The 25,602-nt window shown below is 44.0% G+C and overlaps 1 protein-coding gene across 1 annotated transcript in view; it reads left to right on the top strand.

Annotated features, from left to right (window-relative positions):
- The window catches only part of faah (fatty acid amide hydrolase), a 67,189-nt gene extending 42,071 nt beyond the window's left edge, over nucleotides 1-25,118 (top strand). The window contains exons 11-15 of the mRNA XM_080195336.1: nucleotides 7,396-7,439; nucleotides 8,596-8,635; nucleotides 17,400-17,508; nucleotides 20,686-20,831; nucleotides 23,054-25,118. Coding sequence (XP_080051462.1) covers nucleotides 7,396-7,439; nucleotides 8,596-8,635; nucleotides 17,400-17,508; nucleotides 20,686-20,831; nucleotides 23,054-23,179 — 465 coding nt within the window. The 3' untranslated portion in view covers nucleotides 23,180-25,118. The remainder of the gene's footprint in view (nucleotides 1-7,395; nucleotides 7,440-8,595; nucleotides 8,636-17,399; nucleotides 17,509-20,685; nucleotides 20,832-23,053) is intronic.
- Nucleotides 25,119-25,602: the final 484 nt, after the last annotated feature.

The raw sequence follows: 25,602 nt of genomic DNA, 5'->3' as shown, positions 1-25,602 counted from the left end.
GCCTCAGATGCATTCCTGTGAACATCAGCTTTCCCAAGCACTCACTCATTTATTCTCTTGGTTATCCATCAATTAGCACTGCTGCCTCACAGTGCCTGGGACCCGGGTTCAATTCTGGGCTTGGGTCACTGTCTGTGCGGGGTTTGCATGTTCTCCCTGTGTCTGCGTGGGTTTCTTCCGGGTGCTCCGGTATCCTCCCACAGTCCAAAAGACATGCTGGTTAGATGCATTGGCCATACTAAATTCTCATTCACTGTACCTGAACAGGTACCGGAGTGTGACAACTAAGGAATTTTCACAGTAACTTCATTGCAGTGTTAATATAACCCTATTTGTGACGTTAATAAATAAACTTATAAACTTAACCATGGCGTACACACTGTCCGAGTCCTATCATTTTGAATGTTCTTCTTCAAGCTTCGTGACTCTTCTTGTTGGTCCAGCTTATACAGCTATACATTGTCACCGGCCAAACATGGGGTTAAGAAGGTGAATTTACATTGAAATTGAGATGCTGTGACCACATCATGATCTTTTAAATGAGTTCATAATGCCTGACCCTTGTTAAGTATAGCCCAGTTTTCTTTGGTAGACTGTTCTGTGATGAGTGCCTCAAGATAGCGAAGCTATCAACCTGTTTAAGTTGAACTCTTGTTAATCAGAATCTTGCAGGTATTTCCACTCATTCCCCCCATTCCACCCAAATCCCATCACCTTTCTTGACAAGCCAATGGTGATAGAAGTACTAACCTTCATTTAGATTAAATTAATTCCTTCATTAAAATTTTGGATAATCCTCCACGCTCACAGCTGAATCCTTGCAGAACAAAGTGTTAAAAATGTAACCAATGATAACATTGAATCTGTTGTAGTGACCAATTGTAGCGTGATGTAAGGGACAGCTGATGCTTACAGCATGTAAGCAATGACAAAATGATGTGGTGCTCGGCTGACCAGTTGACTCAGTATAAATAAAGCTGCTGGGGTTTGTGAGAGTTTGGAATGGCCCAGGGTGAGGCCGTAAGTGTTGGAATAATGATTTTTTTTATCAAACCTTTTTCTTTGATTTGTAAGTCGGGGTAAGTTTGTTTCATTTTGCTGCCTACAACTAAAGAATTTCTTCTGCTGGATTATCACAAAGTGCTAGAGATTCTGTTTGTTGTACAGCCAAACCAGTTGGGCAGAACAGCGGCGCAGTGGTTAGCACTGCTGCCTCATAGCACCAGGGACACGGGTTTGATTCCCCACTTGGGTCACTGTTTGTGCAGAGTCTGCACATTCTCTCCGTGTCTGCGTGGGTTTCCTCAGGGTGCTCCAGTTTCCTCCACAGTCCAAAAGATGTGCTGGTTAGATGCATTAGCCATGGTAAATTCTCCCTTAGTGTACCCGAACAAGTGTCGGAAGGTGGTGCCTAGGTGATTATCACAGTAACTTCATTGCAGTGTTAATGTAAGCCTACTTGTGAGACTAATAAATAAACTTAAGTGTGTGTTAAATGTTATGTATCCCTTGTGGAAGACTGGCTTTTTTTTTGTATGATTAGCTCCCCCTTTAGTATTAAAACCTTACGTTAATTCTCAGTACATCAGGGCGAAGAATTGAGACATCACAGTAACTCAACCTTGAGGCAAAGGCATAGACTCCACCCTGCCCCCTCCCCACTTTCCATACATATGAACATTTTCCAAACTCTGTTGCAAATGTTTCCAATGAGTTTGTTTCCATCTGAATTTTGAACTACAAGGCCCTGAGCAAACGGCTAGCAGCTTTGATTGGGCCAGTATCCGCTTAGGGCCACCAAACGAGCAGTTGGGAGACAATCCATGTGATTGCTCCCTACTGTCAACGGACTGAGTTCTGAGGGAAGAACGGAGTGTTGCAGGCTTTCTCTTAGCCCAGCAGGAGAGGCATTTGAAAGGTAATCCTCTACTGGGGTACTTGCGGGATGGAAAAGAAGTGAATGTGCCATATGACTTGGAACTAAACTGAGAGTAAGGTGAGATGACTCTAGTTCAAGGTAGTAAAAGGAAAATGCAGAATTGATGTCAGGAAGTTCTTCAAAGGGTGATCCACTTGTGAAATAAGCTTTCTGAAGGAGAATGGGAAGCCGAATCCTGGAAAATGTTAAGAAACATTTGGATGGTGGAATAGGGGGATCTGCGGGATCCCTCTGGTGAAGGCTTTGAGGTGATCTTATAGAGGTCAGTAAAATAATGAGGGGCATAGATCATCTAGATAGACAATATCTTTTCCCAAAGGTCGGGAAGTCTGAAACTAGAGGGCATAAGTCTAAGGCGAGAGGGGAGTGATACAAAAGGATCCAGAGGGGCAATTTTTTCACACACAGGCTGGGCAGTGTCTGGAGCAAGCTGCCAGAGGTAGTAGTAGAGGTGGGTACAATTTTGTTTTTTGAAAAGCGTTTAGACAGTTACATGGGTGAGATGGGTGTAAAGGGACTTGGGCCAGACACGGGCAATTGGGTCTAACTTAGTGGTTAAAAAAAGGGGTGGCATGGACAAGTTGGATCGAAGGGCCTGTTTCCATGTTGTAATCCATATGACTCTATGACTCTGTTAGTGAAATAAAATGGGCTTTCTGGATTTGAAATTAGTCTGTAATAACAATGCAATTTGACACATAGGGCAGGACTTTCTGGTTGCGTTTTCCCCGAAACTGGAAAATCCCGCCTGAGATCAACGGATCTTCCCATGGTTCACCCCTTGCCCGCTATGATACCTGTGGTGGGCAGTACGAGGAAATTAGCTCCGTTCAATGTGGTTGCTGTAGTTCTTTAGCTAACCAGCTGGTGGTGCTATTGTCAGCTGTGTCTTTTTGGCAGCTTGGCATTGCTTTCAGTAAATGGTGAAGTTGTTATCCTCACGTTTTCATTCATGATACATTCTTTAATTACCCTCCCTTCTTCCCCACTACCCACTCATCAGCTCGGCTACAAAAATCACTAAGATCGTTGCAACGTGATCACTCCATACTTATGAAAGCTATTTATCAATTTTCTGACTTGCCGCTTTCTGAATGCCAATCACGCTCACAGGCACTGGATGCATAAGTTACTGTGAATCGTTTAAAATGACAAGTTGTCAGAAAATCTGTTGCAGCTGACTCACTTTTGGCAACTTCCTGATTTGTGGCATCACGACATAGTGGGACCATGGAATCATAGAAAGCTAAAAAGCAGGGCCTGTAGGGCTGTAATCTCAGGATTACTCCCTGTGCCACGTGCTAGTGAGGCTAGGAATAGGAAGATAGTGCAGCTCAACATGTGGCTAAACAGCTGGTGTAGGAGGGAAGGTTTCAGATATCTGGACTATTGGGGTCTCTTCCGGGACCTGTACAAGAAGGACGGTTTGCATCTAAACTGGAAGGGCACAAATATTCAGGCCGGGAGGTTTGCTAGTGTCACATGGGAGGATTAAAACTAGTTTGGCAGGGGAGTGGGAACCAAAGCAAAGATGAATTAGCTGAAGGGGAACCAGGGAGTAGGGCCAGTAAGACTGGGAGAAACAGCAGGCAGAGTGAGATTGCTGATCAGAGAGGGTGTGGTGGATTTGTTTCAATGCGAGAAGTGTAACAGGTAAGGCTTAGAGCTTGGATCAGTACTCGGAACTGTGATGTTGTTGCCATTACAGAGCCTTGGTTAAGGGAAGGACAGGATTGGCAGCTTAACATTCCAGGATACAGATGTTCCAGGTGGGATAGAGGGGGATGTGGGGGAGTTGCACTACTGGTTAAGGAAAATATCACAACTGTACTCTGGGAGGAAACCTCAGAGGGTTCACACGGCGAGGCAATATGGATAGAACTCAGGAATAGGAAAGTTGTGGTCACAATGTCGGGAGTTTACAATAGGCCACCCAACTGCTAGCGGGAGATTGAGGAACAGATATATAGGCAGATTTTGGCAAGGTGTAAAAGTAACAGGGTTGTTGTGGTAGGAGATTTTAACCTCCCCTATATTGACTAGGACTCACTTAGTGCTAGGGGCGTGGATGGGGCAGAGTTTGTAAGGAACGTTCAGGAGGGCTTCCTGAAACAGGATGTAGATAGTCCAACTAGAGAAGGGGCCATACTGGAGTGTAGTCCTCAAGTTAAGGTGCTAAATTGGGGGAAGACTAATTACAACAATACCAGGCTGGAACTGAAGAATGTAGATTGGGGGCAGATGTTTGAGGGCAAATCAACATCTAGCATGTGGGAGGCTTTCAAGTTTAAGTTGATAGGGATTCAGGACCGACACATTCCTGTAAGGGCGGCATGGTAGCACAGTGGTTAGCACTGCTACTTCAGAGCTCCAGGGTCCTGGGTTCGATTCCTGGCTCAGGTCACTGTCTGTGTGGAGTTTGCACATTCTCCTCGTGTCTGCGTGGGTTTCCTCCAGGTACTCCAGTTTCCTCCCACAGTCCAAAGACATGAGGGTTAGGTTAACATAAGAAATAGGAGCAGGAGTAGGCCATCTAGCCCTTTGAGCCTGCCCCGCCATTCAATAAGATCATGGCTAATCTGAAGCGGATCAGTTCCACTTTCCCGCTTTCTCCCCATAATCCTTAATTCCCTTGTCTATCAGAAATCTATCCACTAGTGACTTAAATATATTCAACGAGGTAGCCTCCACCACTTCAATGGGCAGAGAATTCCAGAGATTCACCACCCTTTGAGTGAAGAAGTTCCTCCTCAACTCTGTTCTAAACTGAACCCCCCCCCCCACCTTATTTTGAGGCTGTGCCCTCTAGTTCCGCTATCCTTTCTAAGCGGGAAGAATCTCTCTACCTCAGGTTGATTGGCTGTGTTGAGAAATTGCCCCTTGGTATCCAAGGATGCGTAGGTTAGAGGGATTAGTGGCTATAGTATGTAGGGATATGGGGGTCGTTCCTGGGTGGGATTGTGTTCAGTGCCGACGATGGGCCGAAGGGCCTCTTTCTGCACTGTAGGGTCCCATGATGAGGAAAAGTATGGCAAGTTTTGGGAACTTGGATAACAAGAGATATTGTGAGCTTAGTCAAAGAGAAAAAGGAAGCATTTATCAAAGCTAGGAGGCTGAGAACACACAAAACAAATGTGGAATATAAGGAAAGTAGAAAGAAACTTAAGCAAGGAGTAAGAAGGTCTAAAAGGGGTCATGAAAAAGCATTGGCCAGTAGCATTAAGGAAAATTCAAAGGCTTTTTATACATATATAAAGAGCAATACGGTAGCCAGGGAGAGGGTTGGCCCACTCAAGGACAAGGGAGGGAATCTAGGCATGGAACCAGAGGAAATGGGTGAGGTATTAAATGAGTACTTTGCGTCAATATTCACCAAAGAGAAGGACTTGGTGGATGATGAGTCTGGGAAAGGATGTGTAGATAGTTTGAGTCATGTTGAAATAAAAAAGGAGGTACTGGGGCACTTGAGAAACATTAGGGTAGACAAGTCCCCAGGGCCTGATGGAATATACCCCAGTTAACTGAGAGAGGCAAGGGTGGAAATTGCTGGGGCTTTGAGAGAACCTTTCTATCCTCACTGGCTACAGGGGAGGTCCCAGAGGATTGGAGAATAGCCAATGTTTTTCCTTTGTTTAAGAAGGGTAGCAAGAATAATCCAGGTAATTACAGGCCGGTGAGCCTTACATCAGTGGTAATGAAATTATTGGAGAGGAATCTTCGAGACAGGCTTTATTGCCACTTGGAAATAAGTGGACGTATTCGTGAGAGGCAACATGGTTTTGGGAAGGGGAGGTCATGTCTCATGAACTTGATCGAAGTTTTTCAAGGAAGTGACAAAGGTGATTGAGGGTAGGGCAGTGGATGTTGTCTGTATGGACTTCAGTAAGGCCTTTGACAAGGTCCCTCATGGCAGAATGGTGCAGAAGGTGAAGTTGCTTAGGGTCAGAGGTGAGCTGGCAAGCTGGATACAAAACTGGCTCAGTCAAAGAAGGAAGGGTAGCAGTGAAGGGTGTGTTTCTGAATGGAGAGTTGTGACAAGTGGTGTTCCTCAGGGATTAGTGCTGGGAACTTTGCTGTTTGTAATATATATAAATGATTTGGAGAAAATGTAACTGGATTGATTAGTAAGTTTGCGGACAACACAAAGGTTGGTGGATTTGCTGATAGTGATGAAGACCATCAGAGGATAGAGCAGGATATAGATCAGTTGGAGACTTGGGCAGAGAGATGGCAGATGGAGTTTAATCCGGACAAATGTGAGGTAATGCATTTTGGAAGGTCTAATACAGATAGGAAATATACAGCAAATGGCAGAAACCTTAAGAGTATTGATAAGCAAAGGGATCTGGGTGTACAGGTACACAAGTCACCGAACTTGGCAATGCAGGTGGAGAAGATAGTCAAGAAGGCATATGGCATGCTTGCCTTCATTGGCTGGGGTATTGAGTTTAAAAATTGGCAGGTTATGTTGCAGCTTTATAGAATCTTAGGCTGCCCTTGGAATATAGTATTCAATTCTGGTCACCACGCTACCAGAAGATATGGAGGTTTTGGAGAGGGTGTAGAAAAATTTTACCAGGATATTGCCTGGTATGGAGGGCATTAACTATGAGGAGAGGCTGGAGAAACTTGGTTTGTTTTCACTGGAGCAACGGAGGTTGAGGGGAGACCTGATAGCAGTCTACAAGATTATGAGAGGCATGGACAGAGTGGATAGTCAGAAGCTTTTTCCCAGGTTGGAAGAGTCCATTACTTGGGGGCATAGGTTTAAAGTTGATGTACGAGGCAGATTTTTTACACAGAGTGAGTGCCTGGAACTTGTTGCCAGGGAGGTAGTGGAAGCGGATATGGAAGTGACTTTTAAGAGGCGTCTTGACAAGTACATGAATAGGATGGGAATAAAGGGATATGGTCCCAGGCAGGGTAGAGGGTTTTAGTTAAGTCAGGCGGCATGGTCGGTCCAGGCTTGGAGGGCCGAAGGGCCTGTTCCTGTGCTGTAATTTTCTTTGTTCTTTGTTCATAGAATCCCTACAGTGCAGAAGGAGGCCATTCGGCCCATTGAGCCTGCACCGACGACAACCCCACCCAGGCCCTATCTTTGTAACGCCACATGTTTACCCTGCTAGTAATCAACCTAACCCGCATATCTTTGAACTGTTCCCCAGTTTGGGGAAACTTGAATTATGTGTAATCTGCATTTACTTGAGGGATGTGAGACAACATTTACATGTATATATTAATAATCAGCATTTCTATGACCCTTTTAATCTACTGTATCTACTACACACCTGTTTACCTCACATTCCCATTCCAACACTTAGTCAATCACTTGACTCCACTCAGGATGCTGTTTAAATAGTCAACTGTTATATTGTAGTGAAATATATCTCAACAGTTATTGTTTAGTTTCAGTCAGCACTTTTTGCATAGTATCTATAATCTTTTATTTGTTTTAGAGTCCTAGGATTGCAGGGTGCTTCAAGAACCTGTGTGCAAAGGGGTAAGACTTTGAACACTTTCATTCATTCCTTATTTTGATCTTGTATTCTGTCTGAACCCATCCAATAAGTTATCTTTTGAGTGTGGTGATAATTCTTCAGGAAACTTTCTAGAAACTATTAGCACTTTGTGGAATTGCTCCAGATTTATGTGCATTGTATATCACAGGCTGAATTTTCCTATCCTGTCTGCCACTGGAATCAGGGAAAGGACCACGAAAAGGTCCAGTAGCCTCGGGTGGGATTTTCCAAACTTGGGGCGAGCGAGGCCCTGCACGTCTGGCGGGTCGGTTATTACAGTTGGCTAGACAGCTAGATGCAGAATGACATCAATACTCCATACATCTGTCCCCAAACTGGCTATGTAATTTCATGGGAGGCCCAGCGTTCCAGCCTTGCCCCCACCCTTGTGGAGCAACACTCTTCAAGCCAAAAGTTGCCAAAATTGTCATTCTCTAATGGAGGGAAATGTCCATGATCCTTTGGGACGATGGCAAGGGGAAGCGATGGCCTAGTGGTATTATCCAGGAACTCAGCTAATGTTCTGGGGATTCAGGTTGGAATCCTGCCTCAGCAAATGGTGGAATTTGAATTCAAATAAATATCTGGAATTAAGAATCAACTGATGACCATGAGACCATTGTCGGAAAAATTCATCTGGTTCTCTAATGTCCTTGAAGAAAGGAAATCTGCTGTCCTTACCTGGTCTGGTCTACATGTGACTCAAGAGCTGAAGCAACGTGGTTGACTCTCAATTACTCTTGGGCAACCAGGGATGGGTAATAAATGCTGGACAACCAGTGATGCCCAGGTCTTGCAAATAATTTAAATCAGGTGCTCTGACATTGCAAGCATAGTACTCTGTGCCTGATGCTTGCCCGTAGATTATTAGTTCCTCTGTCATACTAAATTAAAGAAACTCATTGTGAGATATATAATTGTTAAAGACAAAATTATAATGTTGAACATTTTGATTCTGAGTATATTGAATGGTTCACAATTAAATTTTGATGCTTTTATTTTAACATTGGTGTATTTTTGGTAATATTAGAGCATTCCAGACTTCCAATCAATATCTTTACTCTAAACCTTCCTTCTATTTTCCTTGTGCCCTTTTCCTTCCTGGATTCTCTGTGTCTTCTTGTTATGTTCTTCTAGGTCAGTTGATGAAATGTGGAAGAAGCACGTTGAAATCGAGGTGAGATTTGTATCTTTTGGATGTTGCTGAATTTGCTGTTCATTTGCAGCAGATTTGCTTCTATTTCAAATGTGAATGAGTGAGGAGTCCAAGGAGATCGGTGACTGTCTGTTAGTGCACACGCTGTAACATGGGGCTAGATTTCACATGCTCCTGCCAATGAGTTTGAAGTGGGAGGGGGCTTGTTAAACGCAATATATGGCCTGGTTACAACCTACCCGCCTGCAACCTATCTCCTATTGTATGGGGTGGTGCACGCATCAACTTGCAGTTAGGCCTATTGAGATGCCAACTATTCAATGGCCAACAGTTCTGTTGACAGTACGTCCTCCCAAGATATAGAATCTGACAGTGCAGAAGGAGGCCATTCAGCCCATTGAGTCTGCACCGAACATGATCCCACCCAGGCCCTATCCCCATTAGAACAAAGAAAAGTACAGCACAGAAACAGCCCTTTGGCCCTCCCAGCCTGCACCAATTCTGATAGCTGCCCAAACTCAAACTGTATGCACTTAGTCTGTATTCTTCCATTCCCATCCAATTGATGTATTTGTCTATTTGCGCCTTAAATGCTGCTATCGTACCTGCTCCCATCACCTCCCCAGGCAGTGCATTCCAAACATTCAACACCCTCTGTGTAAAAGAACTTGCCTTGCACATCTTCTCTAAACTTTTCCCTATACACCTTAAGCCGACCTGACAATCCTCTTCACTATTCACTCCAGCTTACCTGGCAGGGGTGAAACCATGATCAAGCAGGTGGTTCTATAGTCTTGGTGTTTTGGCTAAGATCAAGTGTAGTATCAACATGCTGCACTTGGTTGAAGTCATTAGGTTACATTTCAGCTTCTTTTGAAGTAATTTTTTAAAGCGGCATCTTGGCCTTTTGGCTAAGATGCAAATGAGATCAAGCCTTGGAGGAGGAGCTACACCTACTCCAATCAGCTTGGATCATGTAGATCAATCCAAGACAAGTGGTGAGAGCCCTGTCTTGTCAGCTTGGATCAGGAATGTCCCAACTTGTTGGGACTCTGAATTGGCTTTACTTTGACTTGATTGGATTGGAATAAAAATTAAAAAAAACTCCACCAATTTTTGTGTCATCTGCAAACTTACTAATCAGACCAGCTACATTTTCCTCCAAATCATTTATAAATGCTACAAACAACAAAGGTCCAAGAACTGATCCCTGTGGAACACTGCTGGTCACTGCCTTCCATTCAGAAAAGCACCCCTCTACTCCTACCCTCTGTCTTCTATGGCCAAGACAGTTCTGTATCCATCTTGCCAGCTCTCCTCTGATCCCGCATAACTTCACCTTTCATACCAGTCTACCATGTGGTTCCTTGCCAAAGGCTTTACTGAAGTCCATGTATACAGCATCCACTGCCTTTCCCTCATCTATCATTTTTGAAAACTTTGATCAAGTTAGTGAGGTACGACTTCCCCTTCACAAAACCATGATGACTCTCACTAATATGTCCACTTGTTCCCAAATGTGAGTAAATCCTGTCCCTGTCCTGTTCCAACAATTTCCCTACCACTGATGTAAGGCTCACCGGCCTATAATTTCCTGGATTATCCCTGCTGCCCTTCTTAAACAATAGAACAACGTTGGCTGTCCTCCAGTCGTCTGGAACTTCATCTGTAGCTAAACAGAATACAGAGATTCCTGTAAAGGCCCCAGCCTTGTCACCCTCAGTATTCTGGGGTAGATCCCATTAGGTCCTGGAGACTTATCTACTTTAACGTTTTTTAAGATGCCCAAAACCACCTCCTTCTTGATATCACCATGACCCAGAATATCTACGCACCCTACCCTAGGCTCCTCATCCATCAAGTCCCTTTCTCTTTGGTGAATATTGAGTCAAAGTATTCATTTAATATCTTGCTCATTTCTTCTGATTCCATGCATAGATTCCCTCCACTGTCCTTCAGTAGACCAACCCTTTCTCTGGCAACCCACTTGCTTTTTTACATATAAAATGCTTTAAGATTTTCCTTAATCCTGTTTCGCAAAGACTTTTCTTGACACCTTTTAGCCCTCCTAACTCCTTCCTTATGATCCTTCCTGCATTCTTTATATTCTTCAAGAGCTTCATCTGTCCTAAGCCTTTTAGATCTTACGAATGCCTCCTTTTTCTTTTTGACAAGGCTCACGATATCCCTCGTTATCCAGGATTCCTAATACTCGCCACACTGATCCTTCATCCTCACAGGAACATGCCGGTCCTGAATTCCAATCAACTGACATTTGAAAGACTCCCACATGTTGGATGTTGAGTTACCCCCAAACAGCCTCCCCCAATCTACGCTCTCCAGATCCTGCCTCATGTTGTTGTAGTTAGTCTTCTCCCAATTTAACATCTTTGCCCGAGAACCACTCTTGTCCTTATCCACTAGCACCTTAAACTTAGGGAATTATGATCACTGTTGCTGAAATGCTCTCCTGCTGAAACTTCGATCACCTGGCTGGGCTCATTTCCCAATACCAGGTTTAATATGACTCCTTCCTGAGTTGGGCTATTTACACACTGTTTCAAGAAACCCTCCTGGACGCTCCTTACAAATTCTGCCCCATCCAAGCCCTGGCAGTAAGTCAATATAGGAAAAGTTAAAATCACCCACCACAACAATCCTGTTGTTTTTGCATCTTTCCAAAATCTGTCTGCATCTCTGCTCCCCTATTTCCCGCTGGCTGTTGGGAGGCCTATAATAAACCCCCAGCGTTGTGACTGCATCCTTCTTATTCCTGAACCCTACACATATTGCCTTGCTGCCTGAATCCTCCGAGGTGTCTTCCCTCAGTACAGCTGTGATAGTCTCCTTAATAGTAATGCAACTCCTCCACCCATTTTACATCTCCCTCTATCCTGCCTGAAGCCTCTAAATCCTGGAATGTTTAGCTGCCAATCCGGTCCCTCTTTTAACCAAGACTCTGTAATAGCAACAACATCATAGTTCCAAGTATAATCCAAGCTCTAAGTTCATCTGTCTTACCTGTTATACGCCTTGCATTGAAACAAATGCACTTCAGACCACTAGTCCTGCTGTGTTCAACAGCTACTCCTTGCCTGTTCTTCCTCTTAATCTTACAGGCCTTCGTCTAGCGCTCTCCCTCAGTTATTTCTCCTACTGACCTACTGTTCTGGTTCCTACCCCTCTGCCATACCAGTTTAAACCCTCCCGAGTGACTCTAGCAAATCTACCTGCCAGGATATTGGTGTCCCTCCAGTTTAAGGGTAACCCATCCTTCTTGTACAGGTCCCACTTGTCCCGGAAGAGATCCCAATGATCAAGATATCTGAATTCCTCCCTCGTACACCAGCTCTTTAGCCATGTGTCTCGTTGCATTATCTTCCTATTTCTCGTCTCACTGGCACATGGCACAGGAAGTAATTCTGAGATTACAACCCTAGAGGTCTCTTTTTTAACTAACTACCTAACCCCCTGAACTCCCATTGCAGGACCTTGTAACTCTTCTTGCTTATGTTGTTAGTACCAATGTGCACCATGACTTCCGATTGTTCGCCCTCCCCTGCAAAATCCCATGCAAATTACTCTAGCTAGTCCCGCTGACATTAAGGGGCAATTTAGCATGGTAAATCCACCTAACCCGCACACCTTTGGACTGTGGGAGGAAAACGGAGCATCCAGAGAAAACACACACAAACATGGGGAGAATGTGTAAACTCCACACAGACACTGACCCAAGCCTGGAATCGAACCCTTGTCCCTGGCACTGAGAGGCAGCAGTGCTATCCACTCTGTCACTGTGCCATCCCATGAGTGCAAGTCTTGCTTTAAACTAAGTAATGCTGCTCCTGGCATTAAATGACTATGTCAAGGGCTGTGACAGTGACCATGGTCACAAATGTGTATAGCACCTGGTTCCTTCCAGATTGACATAGATGAGATTTGTGGCATCCTTCAGTTTGCCAGCTATCTTTTATTTCATTCTCTCTTCTCAGACAGTTTTGTGAGAATTGTCAGTTTCTGAATGGTGTAGGGGCTCAAATTCAGCACACTCTCAAACTCCCAAAAGTTGGGATGTTCTGAAATAGAAAGGGGTTCCACTCTCTCAGCATTCAGCTGGATGAAGCAGTTTTCATGGTTGAATAGCTAACAGTGCAGGTGGTGTGAGACTCACAGTATTGATATGTGGATGAGATGAGGCTATATATGTGAAACAGGTCATGGCCTATAGAGATTGTTAGTAGGTGAGTGATATGGATGATCCTTTGTGCAGCTTTTGAGTTTAGTGACGTGATTGGTAGGATATGGCATTTGTTTAGTTTTGGTTTATTTTAGTGTTACAAGTCGGCTTACATTAACACTGCAATGAAGTTACTGTGAAAATCCCCTAGTCACCACACTCTGGCGCCTGTTTGGGTACAGTGAGGGAGAATTTAGCATGGCCAATGCACCTAACCAGCATGTCTTTTGGACTGTGGAAGGAAACTGGAGCACCAGGGGAAAGCCCATGCAGACACGGGGAGAATGTGCAGACTCCACACAGACGGTGACCCAAGCCGGAAATCAAACCTGAAGTTACCTTGACCACTCCCGTGAGATTATTAAACATCAAGTGGTATTACATTCAGGTCCTGGGGGGCTAGATTGCTGGCATTGACTGCAATGGCTATCTGGGCCCACTGCTTTCTGAAGGTTTATCTGGAGGGCCTCATGGCTCTCTGTGCAGGGATGACATTTCTCATTCTCTCCACCTCATGCACCAAGGCCTCCAAGGCAGCGTCAGAAAGTATTGGAGCTCACTGTCAGTTGTGTGGCCCTCTTCCTATGTCTTTCCCAGGTCAAACTGTAGATTAGAATGACTTCCAGAATCTCCTCCAGCCAAAATGAACCTCCTTTTTAAGAAGTGCAGGCTGTCTACAAATCATGCATAATTGAACATGTTTTTGCCCCCCTCATGCCTTTGTGCCTCCTGCATAAGGCGGACAGCCACTCAACAACATATCTGAGTTGAGGAAAAGTTCCACAAGGACCCAGAATGCAGGAATTGCTTCCCTTTCTTTTGTTCTGTGTTGCTGCTATCCCTCATCATTAAAGCAACGTCACTCTTTAAATATATACAAAAAGAAAGAGAGAGGCTAACGTGGACACAGACCCCTTAAAAAATGAATCTGGGCAGATAGTTATGGGGAACAAGGAAACAGCAGAGGAATTAAACAGATATTTATCATCAGCCTTTGTGGTGGAAGATACTTCGAACATCCCATTAATATTAAAGAATATGGGAGGAATTAATATCATTGCCATTACTAAAGAAATAGTATTAGACAAACTAATGGTGCTAAAGGCAGCTAAGTCCCCTGGCCCTGATGACTTAAGAACATATAAGAACATAAGAAATAGGAGCAGGAGTAGGCCATCCAGCCCTTCGAGCCTGCCCCGCCATTCAATAAGATCATGGCTGATCTGTCGCTGCTCAGTTCCACTTTCCCGCCCTCTCCCCATAGCCCTTAATCCCCTCTCTTATCAAAAACCCATCAACCCGCGTCTTAAAAATATTTAGCGAGGCAGCCTCCACCACTTCAACGGGCAGAGAATTCCAGAGATTCACCACCCTTTGAGTGAAGAAGTTCCTCCTCAACTCCGTTCTAAACCGCCCCCCTTTTATCTTGAGGCTATGCCCCCTAGTCCTACTGTCTTTTTTGAGCGGGAAGAGTCTCTCCACCTCTGTCCTATCCATCCCATTCATTATCTTATACGTCTCAATGAGATCTCCCCTCATTCTTCTAAACTCTAACGAGTCCAAGCCCAGTTTATTCAGCCTCTCCTCATAGTTCAACCCCCTCAACTCCGGTATCAGCCTAGTAAACCTCCTCTGCACTCCCTCCAAGGCCAAAATATCTTTGCGCAGGTGCGGCACCCAAAACTGCACACAGTACTCCAGCTGCGGCCTCACCAATGCCCTATACTTACATGCGAGGATCCTAAAAGAAGCAGCTTCAGAGATAGTGAATGCATTGGTTGTAACTTTCTAAAAGTCAGATTCTGGGGAAGTACCAGAAGATTGAAAAATTGCCAGTGTGACAACCCTATTCCAAAAGGGAGGGAGGCAAAAAGCAGATAACTATAGGCCAATTAGCTTAACATCTACTGCTGGAAAAATTGTTGGAATCAATTCAGGAAGCAATAACGGAACATTTGGTAAATCATAATCTAATTGAGAAGAGTCAGCATGGCTTCATGAAAGGGAAGTCGTGTCTGACTAATGTAAGAGTTTTTCAAGGAAGTCTCAACCGGAGCGGATAAAGAGGAACCGGTAGATGAGTTGTATTTGGACTTCTAGGAGGTGTTTGAAAAAGTACCTTATAGAAGGTTAGGTCAAAGTAAGACCCCATGGTATTGGAGGTAGTATATTAGCAAGGCTAGACAATCGACTCAAGGGCAGGAAACAGCAAGTGAGGATAATGGACTGTTTTTCAGGAAGGTGATCGCTAACCAGTGGGATTCCACAGGGATCAGTGCTGGGACCAGAACTGTTCAGAGTGTATATTAATGAGATGAAGGAAGGCACTGTGGCACACAGTGGTTAGCATTGCTGCCTCACAGCCTTAGGGACCTGGGTTGAATTCTGGCCTTGGGTGACCACTGCTCCCCCTCCTCCATCTGCAATGACCACTCTTCTCTCTCCCTTTCCCAACAATCCCAGTACAGAGTGGCAGTGAGTCCTCCCCATCCACTGATCACTCCCCGCAGTAGGCCCTGTGGCCAGAATGCCCCCTAACCCCACCCTCTCGTCACTGCCTGGTGCCTGTGGGCAATGCCACTGTGCTCTCTGGGCAGTGCAAAGGTGCTAGGCTAGCAATGCCAGCCTGGCACCACCCAAGGGGCACCCACCCTTGCTCCCGACCTTCTTGGGGGGGTGGTGTCTCAATGGTCTCTCTCCCCACCAGCAGGGTGAGAATGCCTGTTGTCTGTTAATGGGGAGCAGTTGTAAATCTTGCTAGTGGGAACCTCTCCTGGTGGGGGGAGACACCAGTGGGCCTGGAGAATACTGTCCGAGCCTGCTAATCATATTGAAATTTAGATTTCAATATGCTAATCAGCTCTGCACCAATTACTCTGAGAAAGAACCTGGGCGTCCCACTAAAGGCGCCCTGCTCTTGTCTTCTGGCCTACTGTGCTATTCGAGCAGCACAGCGAGCTGGGAGAACCCCAGCCATTGTATTCTTAACGGGCTTAACAGGGTAAATGCTGAGAGGATGGGAGTGTCGAGGACCAGAGGGTATCGTCTCAGAATGAAGGGGTGCCAATTTAAGACTGAGATTAGAAGGAATTTCTTCTCCCAGAGAGTTGTGAGTCTTTGGAGCTCCTGACCACAGAGAGCCGTGGGGGCAGAGTCCTTATGTATATTTAAGCCTGAAATAGATTCTTTATCAGTAAGGGAAACAAGGCTAATGGGGGAAAGGCAGGAAAGTGGACCTGAGGAATGTTGGGATCAGCCATGATCCTGTTGATGGTGGAACAGGCTCGAGGGACTGAATGGTCTATTTGGACTTATGGACTTGAAGGGAATGTAGCCTCATAGACCCAAGTTGCTCGGCGCTTGGCCCAACATCAGTGGATCTTTGCATAGTCAGTGCCTGCTACGATTCCCATGGCGGGCAGGAAGGGAAAATTCCACCCAGTGTTCAGCCTTTCAAAGTGGATTTTGTAGGAGTTTTGCCTGAATGCATGTGGAGCTGGCTTCAAGGAGGGAGTCTGGCCGAGGTATACCAGAATGATACCTGGACTGCATAGGTCAAATTTATTTCAGAAGCAAGTCTTCACTTAAAAATCCTGCAGACTGGGTGAAGCCTCTCTCTCCATCGCCCCCCTTTCTCTCTCTCTCTCCATCATCGCCCCCCCATTCTCTCTCTCTCTCCATCACCCCCCCCCTCTCCATCACCCCCCTTTCTCTCTCTCTCTCCATCGCCCCCCTTTCTCTCTCTCTCTCCATCACCACCCCCCCCTCTCCATCACCCCCCTTTCTCTCTCTCTCTCTCTCTCTCACTCTCTCTCTCTCTCTCCCCCCCCATCGCCCCCTCTCTCTCTCTCTCTCTCTTCCCCCCCCCATCGCCTCTCTCTCTCTCTCTCTCTCTCTTTCCCCCCCCCTCGCCCCTTTCTCTCTCCCCCCTTGCCCCCTTCTCTCTCTCCCCCCTCACCCCCACTCCATCTCAAACGCTGTCTTGGAGCAGACCTAGCTACTGCTTGTCTTTGTTCTTCAGGCTGTTGGCTCCTCTTCCTTCCCACTGTTTATCCACGCATGATAACCAGTGATTGTTTGTCGAGGGAAGTTAAGAAGGAGAAAAGTAAAAGAAAACAAATTGGAAGCTGACTTTAAAATGCACTCTTCACAGTGGCACAGATTGTTCTGATCTCAGTGCTTGTGAGTGTGTCTTTAAATTCAGCATCTAGTCAGCAAATCTTGCTACATCAGCATGTTTGCTGCTGAGTGGAACTTCTAACCAGCCCGGTTAACATTGCACAAGGATTAAAATGCTGTTTACAGACTGCTGGCTGAATTAATTTCTGAGCCAACCGAGTCTTTCTGGTTGTGATGTGAACCTGCTCCGCAGTACATGTGACATCATTGGAAGGGTCTATAAGTTGATTTTCACAGCATTGGGCACTTGTCTGTGCCTTTATCACTGGTTAGGCTCGTCTAAAAGGGCAGATTATCTGCATGCTACAGCGGAAAGTGCGAATAAAGTGTCACCATTAAGGAAACAAAGTTTTTGTTTGTTCTGCCTAGGCTTACTGTGCGGAGTACATCAGCATGTGGAAAAGCGCAAACCTTGATGTCTTACTTTGTCCAGCTGTAGGTCCAGCTTTCACTTCTGGATATGCTGGAAAATTAACAGGTACGTACCAATTCAGAATAATGTATTTTTGCAGGGAAACTATGATAATTTTACATTTTATATTGGGCTGGTACGTACAAAGATAAAGGGCGGAATCTTCTGGCTGTTCGTACCATAGGGATTTTCTGGTCCCGCTGCAGCAGACAGAGACTGGACTGAGCACCAAGTTCTCCATCCTCGCTCGCTGTGGCAGTGGGATGTAAACGGCCAGAAAATCCTGGTCAAAATCTCATCACTAAATGTCCATGTTTATAGTTTATTAGTGTCACAAGTAGGATTACATCAACACTGCAATGAAGTCACTGTGAAAATCCCCTAGTCGCCACAGTCCGGCGCCTGCTTGGGTACACTGAGGGAGAATTTAGCATGGCCAATCCACCTAATCAGCATGTCTTTCAGATGGTAAAGGCAATTAATTTGCCCTATGCTTCCAGAGTCACATGTGAAGGTCCATACATACAACCAAATTATTTGGAAGCCTGGTAAGGAATAAGGCTCTATTGAGGTCTCAAACCTAGTTTTAAAATGTCCTTGGAGATCCTTTGTTCTTCCAGGCACTTATGAATGAAAATCTTCATTACTTTCAGAAGGTGTAATACAATCTAAAATTGAACAGCCTGGAGTAGCATTTTGCACATGCATGTTAAGCAACAATGCATAAAACTCTCTTTGGGCTGTCAGAGTTAGATTGACAGCTGGGCATTAATAATGCAACCCAGTGCAACTCCAATTTTTACTTACGTTTCCTGTTTATGTAGTTTATGTATTGAATACTGAGACCTGCTTTGCAGAAGTGATTGAGAGGCACTGTTAGTGAACTAAAAGATTGGAATCAATCTTGACGTAGTTATTAATATTGGGCCATCTAACAGAAACATCTTAAAAGTTCTCTGAATCACTTTTTCCGAGTGCAGCCACTGTGTTGTTTTAGTCAAACAAAGCAATGACCATTTTACAGAAAGCCATGTCACACAGCAAATATCAGATGAAAGACTCTTTCAGCTATTGTTAGCTGAGAGTAGCATCAGTAGCTGAGGGGCTTGGAAAATTTGTACCCTTCCTTTGAAAATTTCAATGGAGGTTTAATATGGAATCACTGGAAAAGGAACACTTGGTTTGTTTATGTGATTCAAATGGACATGAAAGGATGACAAGGTTCTGATTTAACAAGCCTGGTTTAAAGTGTAGCTTCCACATTTCATATTTACCAAAGCACATTAAGACATATTCAGATATAGGAACTGAACCCTATTCTCCTGCCTTTTCCCTGTAACCTTTGATCTCCTTACTAATCAAGAACCCATCTATCTCTGTCTTAAATACGTACAATGGCCTGGCCTCCACAGCCTTCTGTGGCAATGAATTCCACAGATTCACCACCCTCTAGCTGAAGAAATTCCTCCTCAGCTTGATGCTAAAAGGTTGTCCCTTTATTCTGAGGCTGTGATCTCAGATCCTATTCTCTCCTACTAATGGAAACATCTTCCTCATGTCCACTCTATCCAGGTCTTTCAATATTCTGCAAGTTTCAATGACAACCCCCCTTATTCTTCTAAACTCCTATAATACACAAAGTAATTAGGGAGATAGTATCCTGGGATGAACAATGAAGCCATTATGCTGCTGATGATCTCATTCAACATAGTACAAAATTCCCCAAAGCTTTTGGAGCTTTCTGACATGTGGACAAATAACACTCCTCCCGACCATGTATATCTCAGAGTGGAAACTATGAATCATATTTATTAAGAAGTGCCATTATTGGTGTCATGATGAAACAGAGCACCTTTCACTAGATTGCGTAACTATATTAACTATAGTTCCTGTTCCAAAGTGCTGGTGATGCTTCAAATCTTCTTTTGGCTCTCTGTAATGAAACATACTTGACTCTATTGTCACTAATACCATTTTGCCTTTTGTCACTTTCTCAGGCTGAACCATACAGTGTACAACTTGGCATGTTGTTCAACTGTGAGCTTTAAAACCAAAACTTTTTTACATTGTCAAGGCTGCTTATTTTTACAACCACATTGTCATAATTATGCCAAGGCCAGTTTTCTATCACAAAAACCCTTTAATGATAACACAAAAAAGAGCCACTTCCCCAGCATACATCGTGCAGCTCAGTATTGGGGACTTACAGGATACCATTCAGGTTGAAGCAATGGGTTTTAACCCCTTGCTGCTCACTTCCCATTGAACAAGCCCTGCTCGCTCAGTAAGGGAGTACACACTCCATGAAGGTCACAGGGAGGTCTATTGACAATCCTCTGTGTCCTTCATGGTCAGAAGTCTCACAACACCAGGTTAAAGTCCAACAGGTTTATTTGTAACAAACACCACTAGCTTTCTGAACTGGCTGTTCCTTTGTCAAGTGGGCGGGAGTTCTGATCCTTGTCTGCTTTCTTGCAACTTTGTAGAAACTTGATGTCTGTGTCGATATGCACGATCTTCTTGGAGATCCTCTTCACTTGGAGCCGGCAGCCAGTTCCGAAAGCTAGTGGCATTTGCTACAAATAAACCTGTTGGACTTTAACCTGGTGTTGTGAGACTTCTTAATGTGTTTACCCTGGTCCAACACCGGCATCTCCACATCATGTCCTTCATGATCACCATAACACAGCATTGTCGTATGATAATTTGCTCACGGGGTTTTTTAAAAAATTCATTCATGGGACATGGGTGTCACTGGCTGGTCAGCATTTATTGCCCATCTTTAGTTGCCCTTAGAGGGCTGTTGAGATTCAACCAGATTGATGTGATTCTGGAGTCAAATGTAGGCCGGACCAGCTGATTTCTTTCCCTAAAAGACATTAGTGAACCAGATGGGTTTTTCCAACGATCGACAGTGTTTTTATGGTTATCGGTAGACTCTTAATGTGTATCCTCACTGCTATCTCCCCTCAGCCTCTGTGATGAACAGACTTATCCTCTCAGGCCATTTCAACTTCCATCTCAATTCATTAACTTTTCCCTCTTTAGTGCCCTGCCCTATAATACTCCCTTAATCTTTTCCTCCACGTTAGCTCGATGTAAACCCTTTCACTCGTATTCGCAGCTACCACCTTGACCTTGCCATCTCACTATCTTAGCAACTCCTAACACCTTGTGACGTTCACCTTGAGGCTAATTAAGAATATTCTGGATAATGATGCTGTTCTATTTTTGTCCCCACAGCCTTAGCCTGTTACCAGATGATTTTCAATCTGTTAGATTTCCCGGCTGGTGCTGTGCCAGTTAGTACAGTGACAGAGAAGGACGAGGAGGAGCTGAAGGGATACGTAGGTCACAGTAACGATCTCTGGGACAGGACTTTCAAAGAGGTTAGTGCACCTGATCAGACAAAGCAAGCCTTGATTCCAAAATCTCTGCAATGCGAGCCTCATTTCATATCCTGAAAGTAGAAAATATCTGTCCAAGATGCCTCATCTTTATGTTTCCTCTCCCTGAGATTTGGAAGTCACATCCTGCTAGTTTTTGTAGTACAAACTTCCATCAGCGTGTCCTTGATAAACTTTTAAACATGCACAGTGGTTAGCACTGCTGCCTCACAGTGCCAGGGTCCTAAGGTTCAATTCTGGCCTCGGGTCACTGTCTGTGTGGAGTTTGCACATTCTCCCTGTGTCTGTGTGGGTTTCCTCCAGATGTTCCGGTTTCCTCCCACAGTCCAAAGATGTGCGGGTTAGGTTGATTGGCCATGGTAAATTGCCCCTTAGTCTCAGGGGGATTAGCAGAATAAATGTGTGGGGTTGTGGGAATAGGGCCTGGGTGGGATTCTGATCGGTATAGACTCAATGTGCCGAATGGCCTCCTTCTGTACTGTAGGGATTCTAAAAGTGAAATAGTTAGATTTTTGGTGCCAGTTTCTAGCTTGAGCCAATGTATGGACCTAAAGTGATATTCCCATGTGCTTACAACTCAGGGATAGAAACCCACTTAATCCACAACGAAAGCCTCAGTCATGCGTTCATGTGAAGTGCTCTGCTCTGCGCTCTGAATATTCCTGTGTGTTCCCCATGAGCAGGAGATTGACACCTACTGGAGCTGTGCCCATCCACAAACCTGTCATAGCAACAACATTTGTTTGAGTTTTCAGTACTGACTTTTTGTTGTGAGCTATCCTGTCTTGTGGTTGGGCATTAGCAGTTGCTAAGTTGGTCACACACTCGTCTGAGCCAAAAGGTGAAGGTTCGAGTCCCACTCTAGAAACTTGATCACAAAGAGCTACCTGATGACTAAAACACTCTTCTACTGCCAGTGTGGCCTGAAGCAAGTCTGAACTCTTTAATTGTCACAATATTGGCACAAAATCTGGAACCTTCTGCAGCTGGGATTCCACATAAATGAAAATCAGATAAGTTGACACAGTTGGCGGGAGCATCCTTTTCACTTCTGACCTGTATTCCTCCTCAATAAAATTACTTGCTAGTTTATGTACTGCAACCTTCCATCAGCATATTCTCAATAAACTTTTAAACTGGATTCTATTTTTGATTCCAGTTTCTATCTTGAGCCAAGGTATTGGGTTAAAGTGATGTTCCCACATGCTTACAACTCAGGGATAGAAACAAGGCATGCATTTCTGCAGAATTGCAGGAAACCTGAGTTTTCTGTTACATTTTTGGTCTGGTTCCCCGAAAGGATGACTTGGGCCTGAATTGCAGCCTCAAATGAAAGACATAATGTTGACTGGGTGGGAATTTGAAAGATTATTCTGGAAAAAGAAGGATGGGGGTAGTCATTGATTTTCTCTTGTGGGGTGGAGGGGAATGTCACTTCTGACAAAAAAGGATGGTAACACATTGTACAGCAATGCCCATCTGAGTTGGGACAGGAAGGCAATTGCATACCAGACTTTGGAATGCTCAATGCAAAAATTTATGAATGGAACAGGATCTTAATTTATACTGTTTCTGAACTGGAATGAGCAAGGGTGGCGTGATGGTACAGTGGTTAGCACTGCTGCCTCACAGCACCAGGGACCCAGGTTCTATTCTCAGCTTGGGTCACTGTCTGTGTGGAGTCTGCATGTTCTCCTGGTGTCTGTGTGGGTTTCCTTCGGGAGCTCTAATTTCCTCCCACAATCCAAAGATGTGCAGGTTAGATGGATTGGCCATGCTAAATTCTCTTTTAGTGTACCCAAACAGGTGCTATAATGGGGCGATTTTCACAGTAACTTCATTGCAGTGTTAATGTAAGCCTACTTGTGACTAATAAATAAAAAATAGTGGGCACATAGACCACTTAACTTTCTCATAATGAAGCTGGAGAAAGATTATCCTGCATCTATTCATATGTAAAAAGTTGAATTGCTCTAAACCAATGTGAGAATGAATGGGGAAGCTAAGGCTGTATGATTTATGCTTACATTTGGTTTTGCCTTCATGGACTAGCATTACTCTGTGAGAATTGATTGTCCTTTCGTAATCAATAAAATATTAACCGTGTAATCAATGGAAGGTGATAATTCATTTCCACAAGGACTTATCATTTCATATGCACTTGATCTTATTTTGTATTTTTTTTCCCCTCTCCTGCATTCCAGGCTGTATCAGGAACTGTCGGTCTCCCAATAGCTGTGCAGTGTGTCGCCTTGCCTTGGCAGGATGAACTCTGCCTGCGTCTGATGCGAGAGGTGGAGAGAGTCAGAGAAAAGAAGAGGACAATTTAACTACATTCCAATCATTGGAGCAACCTTTCAAGTGTAGCTGCTGCCAGCTGAACCTTCACACACATGCTGCTGTACTCAGGGATGTGGCAACAATTTTTGGAATTGGAGGCATATGTTCACTTTGGGATTAATGCATTTTATTTTATGATTTTAAAAGATTAACATCAAGGCATGTTTAACATGTTAGAAAGATGTTGGCTATTCCTTCACATTCTATCACTGTAAATTGTAAAACATCGATCTGTTAAAATAATTGGGAATTTATTGAAATGTAATCTGATTTAATTTTATCAGCTGTCGGATCACTGCATCTTTCTCTGGTGACTCACATATGATGGGGAAGCATCTCTAATTATTGACGGGAATAAAGCGCACGAAATAAATTCATACTTTGTTCCTTACCAGGAACATTATGCTTGAGTTTCTTTTTTAGCATTTTCCTACAATTGACAATAGGAAATTACAATATTAAGTGTAAAGTTTATTAGTCACAAGTAGGCTTACATTAACATTGCAATGAAGTTATTGTGAAAATCCTCTAGTTGCCACACACCAGTGCCTGTTCGGGTACACTAAAGGAGAATTTAGCATGGCCAATGCACCTGACCAGCATGTCTTTTGGATTGTGGGAGGAAAACAGAGTACCTGGAGGAAACCCATGCAGACACGAGGAGAATGTGCAGAGTCTGCACAGACAGTGACCCAAGCCAGGAATCGAACCTGAGTCTCTGGCGCTGTGAGGCAGCAGTGCTAACCACTGTGCTGCTGTGCCACCCATAGTAAAATAGGCCCATAGTAAAAAGTTACAGACCTTCAGTTGTCTCCTTGGAACCCTGGCTTCTCACAGGCCCATTTTGCTTTAAATCTGCTTTCTACAGCTTCATCATTTTAACTTTAGAGCCTTCCCCTATTCCTCATGATTAACTTCACGAAACAGGATATTTTTCTGAAACCCATCCTGTTCATGACATAGCTGTCATCTTGGGATTTTTTTCCTGTCTCTCCCTGGTTTTTGGAACCTTCTTCTTTAGTTTCAGACTTGCTCACTGCCCCTTTTCATGTCCAGATTGTTCTGGTATCTGTTTTCAACTGAACTAAAACTACAGGAGCAATTCTCCCAAAAATGCTGAATTGGCGAGAAAACTGGTCTGTATCCTGACTGTTTTTTCAATGCAACTTTAAACCCAAATCACCACGGGCTGTGCAATACAGAGGTCACAATCATGAATCTTATTAAAAGCTCGGGGGAGTGGGGCTTATTCATACTGGCGTCTGGCAGTTCTGGGCCTCTGCACATGCGCGCTAGTCCTGATCTGTCAGCCTCCTGTCGGCCAGCTCAATCGCCCATGGGCAGAATTGAACCCAGGTCCCTAGAGCTGTGAGGCATCAGTGCTAATCACTGTGCCACTTCTAATTATTGTTGGAGATTTTAAAATTAAATCGCTTTATTTTTACTTTTTGTTTGATTCTTGTTTCCTCTTTTGTTCTCTGACTCCCAACTTTCTTTATTGTTCTTTATTTTGCTTTCTGTAAATGATTTTGCAAAGAATTAAATATTCTAATTCAACTTCCTGGTTTAAACTCAGCATGGCTTGGTAAGCGTTCTTCAATTTGATTGGTTGATGAGGCATGCTGTTGCTTGTCCTGCTTGCACATGCCACAGATCCCCTGCAGAGGGCTCTGTGCTGAACAGGATCTCTAAGCGTGATAGCTTGCTGGTCAAAAGCCTGTGACAGGGCAGTTGTGTCATTCCTTCATTAGTGACTGCAAAATCCAAACTCTTACTTTGAAATTAAACTCCCCTTTGCTGATCTAGTATTTTGGGTTAAGAGGCTTTTGAACTATTGTTTGCATATTTTGAAATCAGTGTACCTCTTATATCAATTTGAAAGGATTATTTAATATAAAAAGCATTTCAAATTGTACAGATGTAGAAGATGCACCTTTTCCAAATATACAGTAGCCTCAATATTTCAGCATCTAATTGTATTTATTTGCACTTGTCTTTTCTTTATTCATTTGAGGGACATTGGCATCACTGGCCCATCCCTATGGCTTTGGAGTCACATGTAGGCCAGATCACGTAAGGACAGTAGATTTCCTTCCCTAAAGGACATCTGTGAACCAGATGGGTCTTTCTGACAATTGACAATGGTTTTATGGTCATCAGTAGATTCTTAATTCCAGATATTTTTCTTTTTGTTGAATTCAAATTCTGCCATCTGCCATGACGGGAGTTGCAGTCGGGTCTCCAGAACGTTAGCTGAGTTTCTGGATTAAAGTCTAGCCATACCACTCGACTATCGCTTCCCCTTGTTATCTCAGAACATGCTTTGAATTGATCATCAGTATCTAACTCAGTACCAAGACAATTATAAAAACTGAACTTACAAACATGATTAATCATAATAGTAATTGTAACA

The sequence above is a fragment of the Carcharhinus amblyrhynchos genome, chromosome 9, assembly GCF_965287045.1.
Source record: "Carcharhinus amblyrhynchos chromosome 9, sCarAmb.v2.hapA, whole genome shotgun sequence".
Classification (NCBI taxonomy): Eukaryota; Metazoa; Chordata; class Chondrichthyes; order Carcharhiniformes; family Carcharhinidae; genus Carcharhinus; species Carcharhinus amblyrhynchos.
This window is presented reverse-complemented; position numbering and strand designations above follow the sequence as displayed.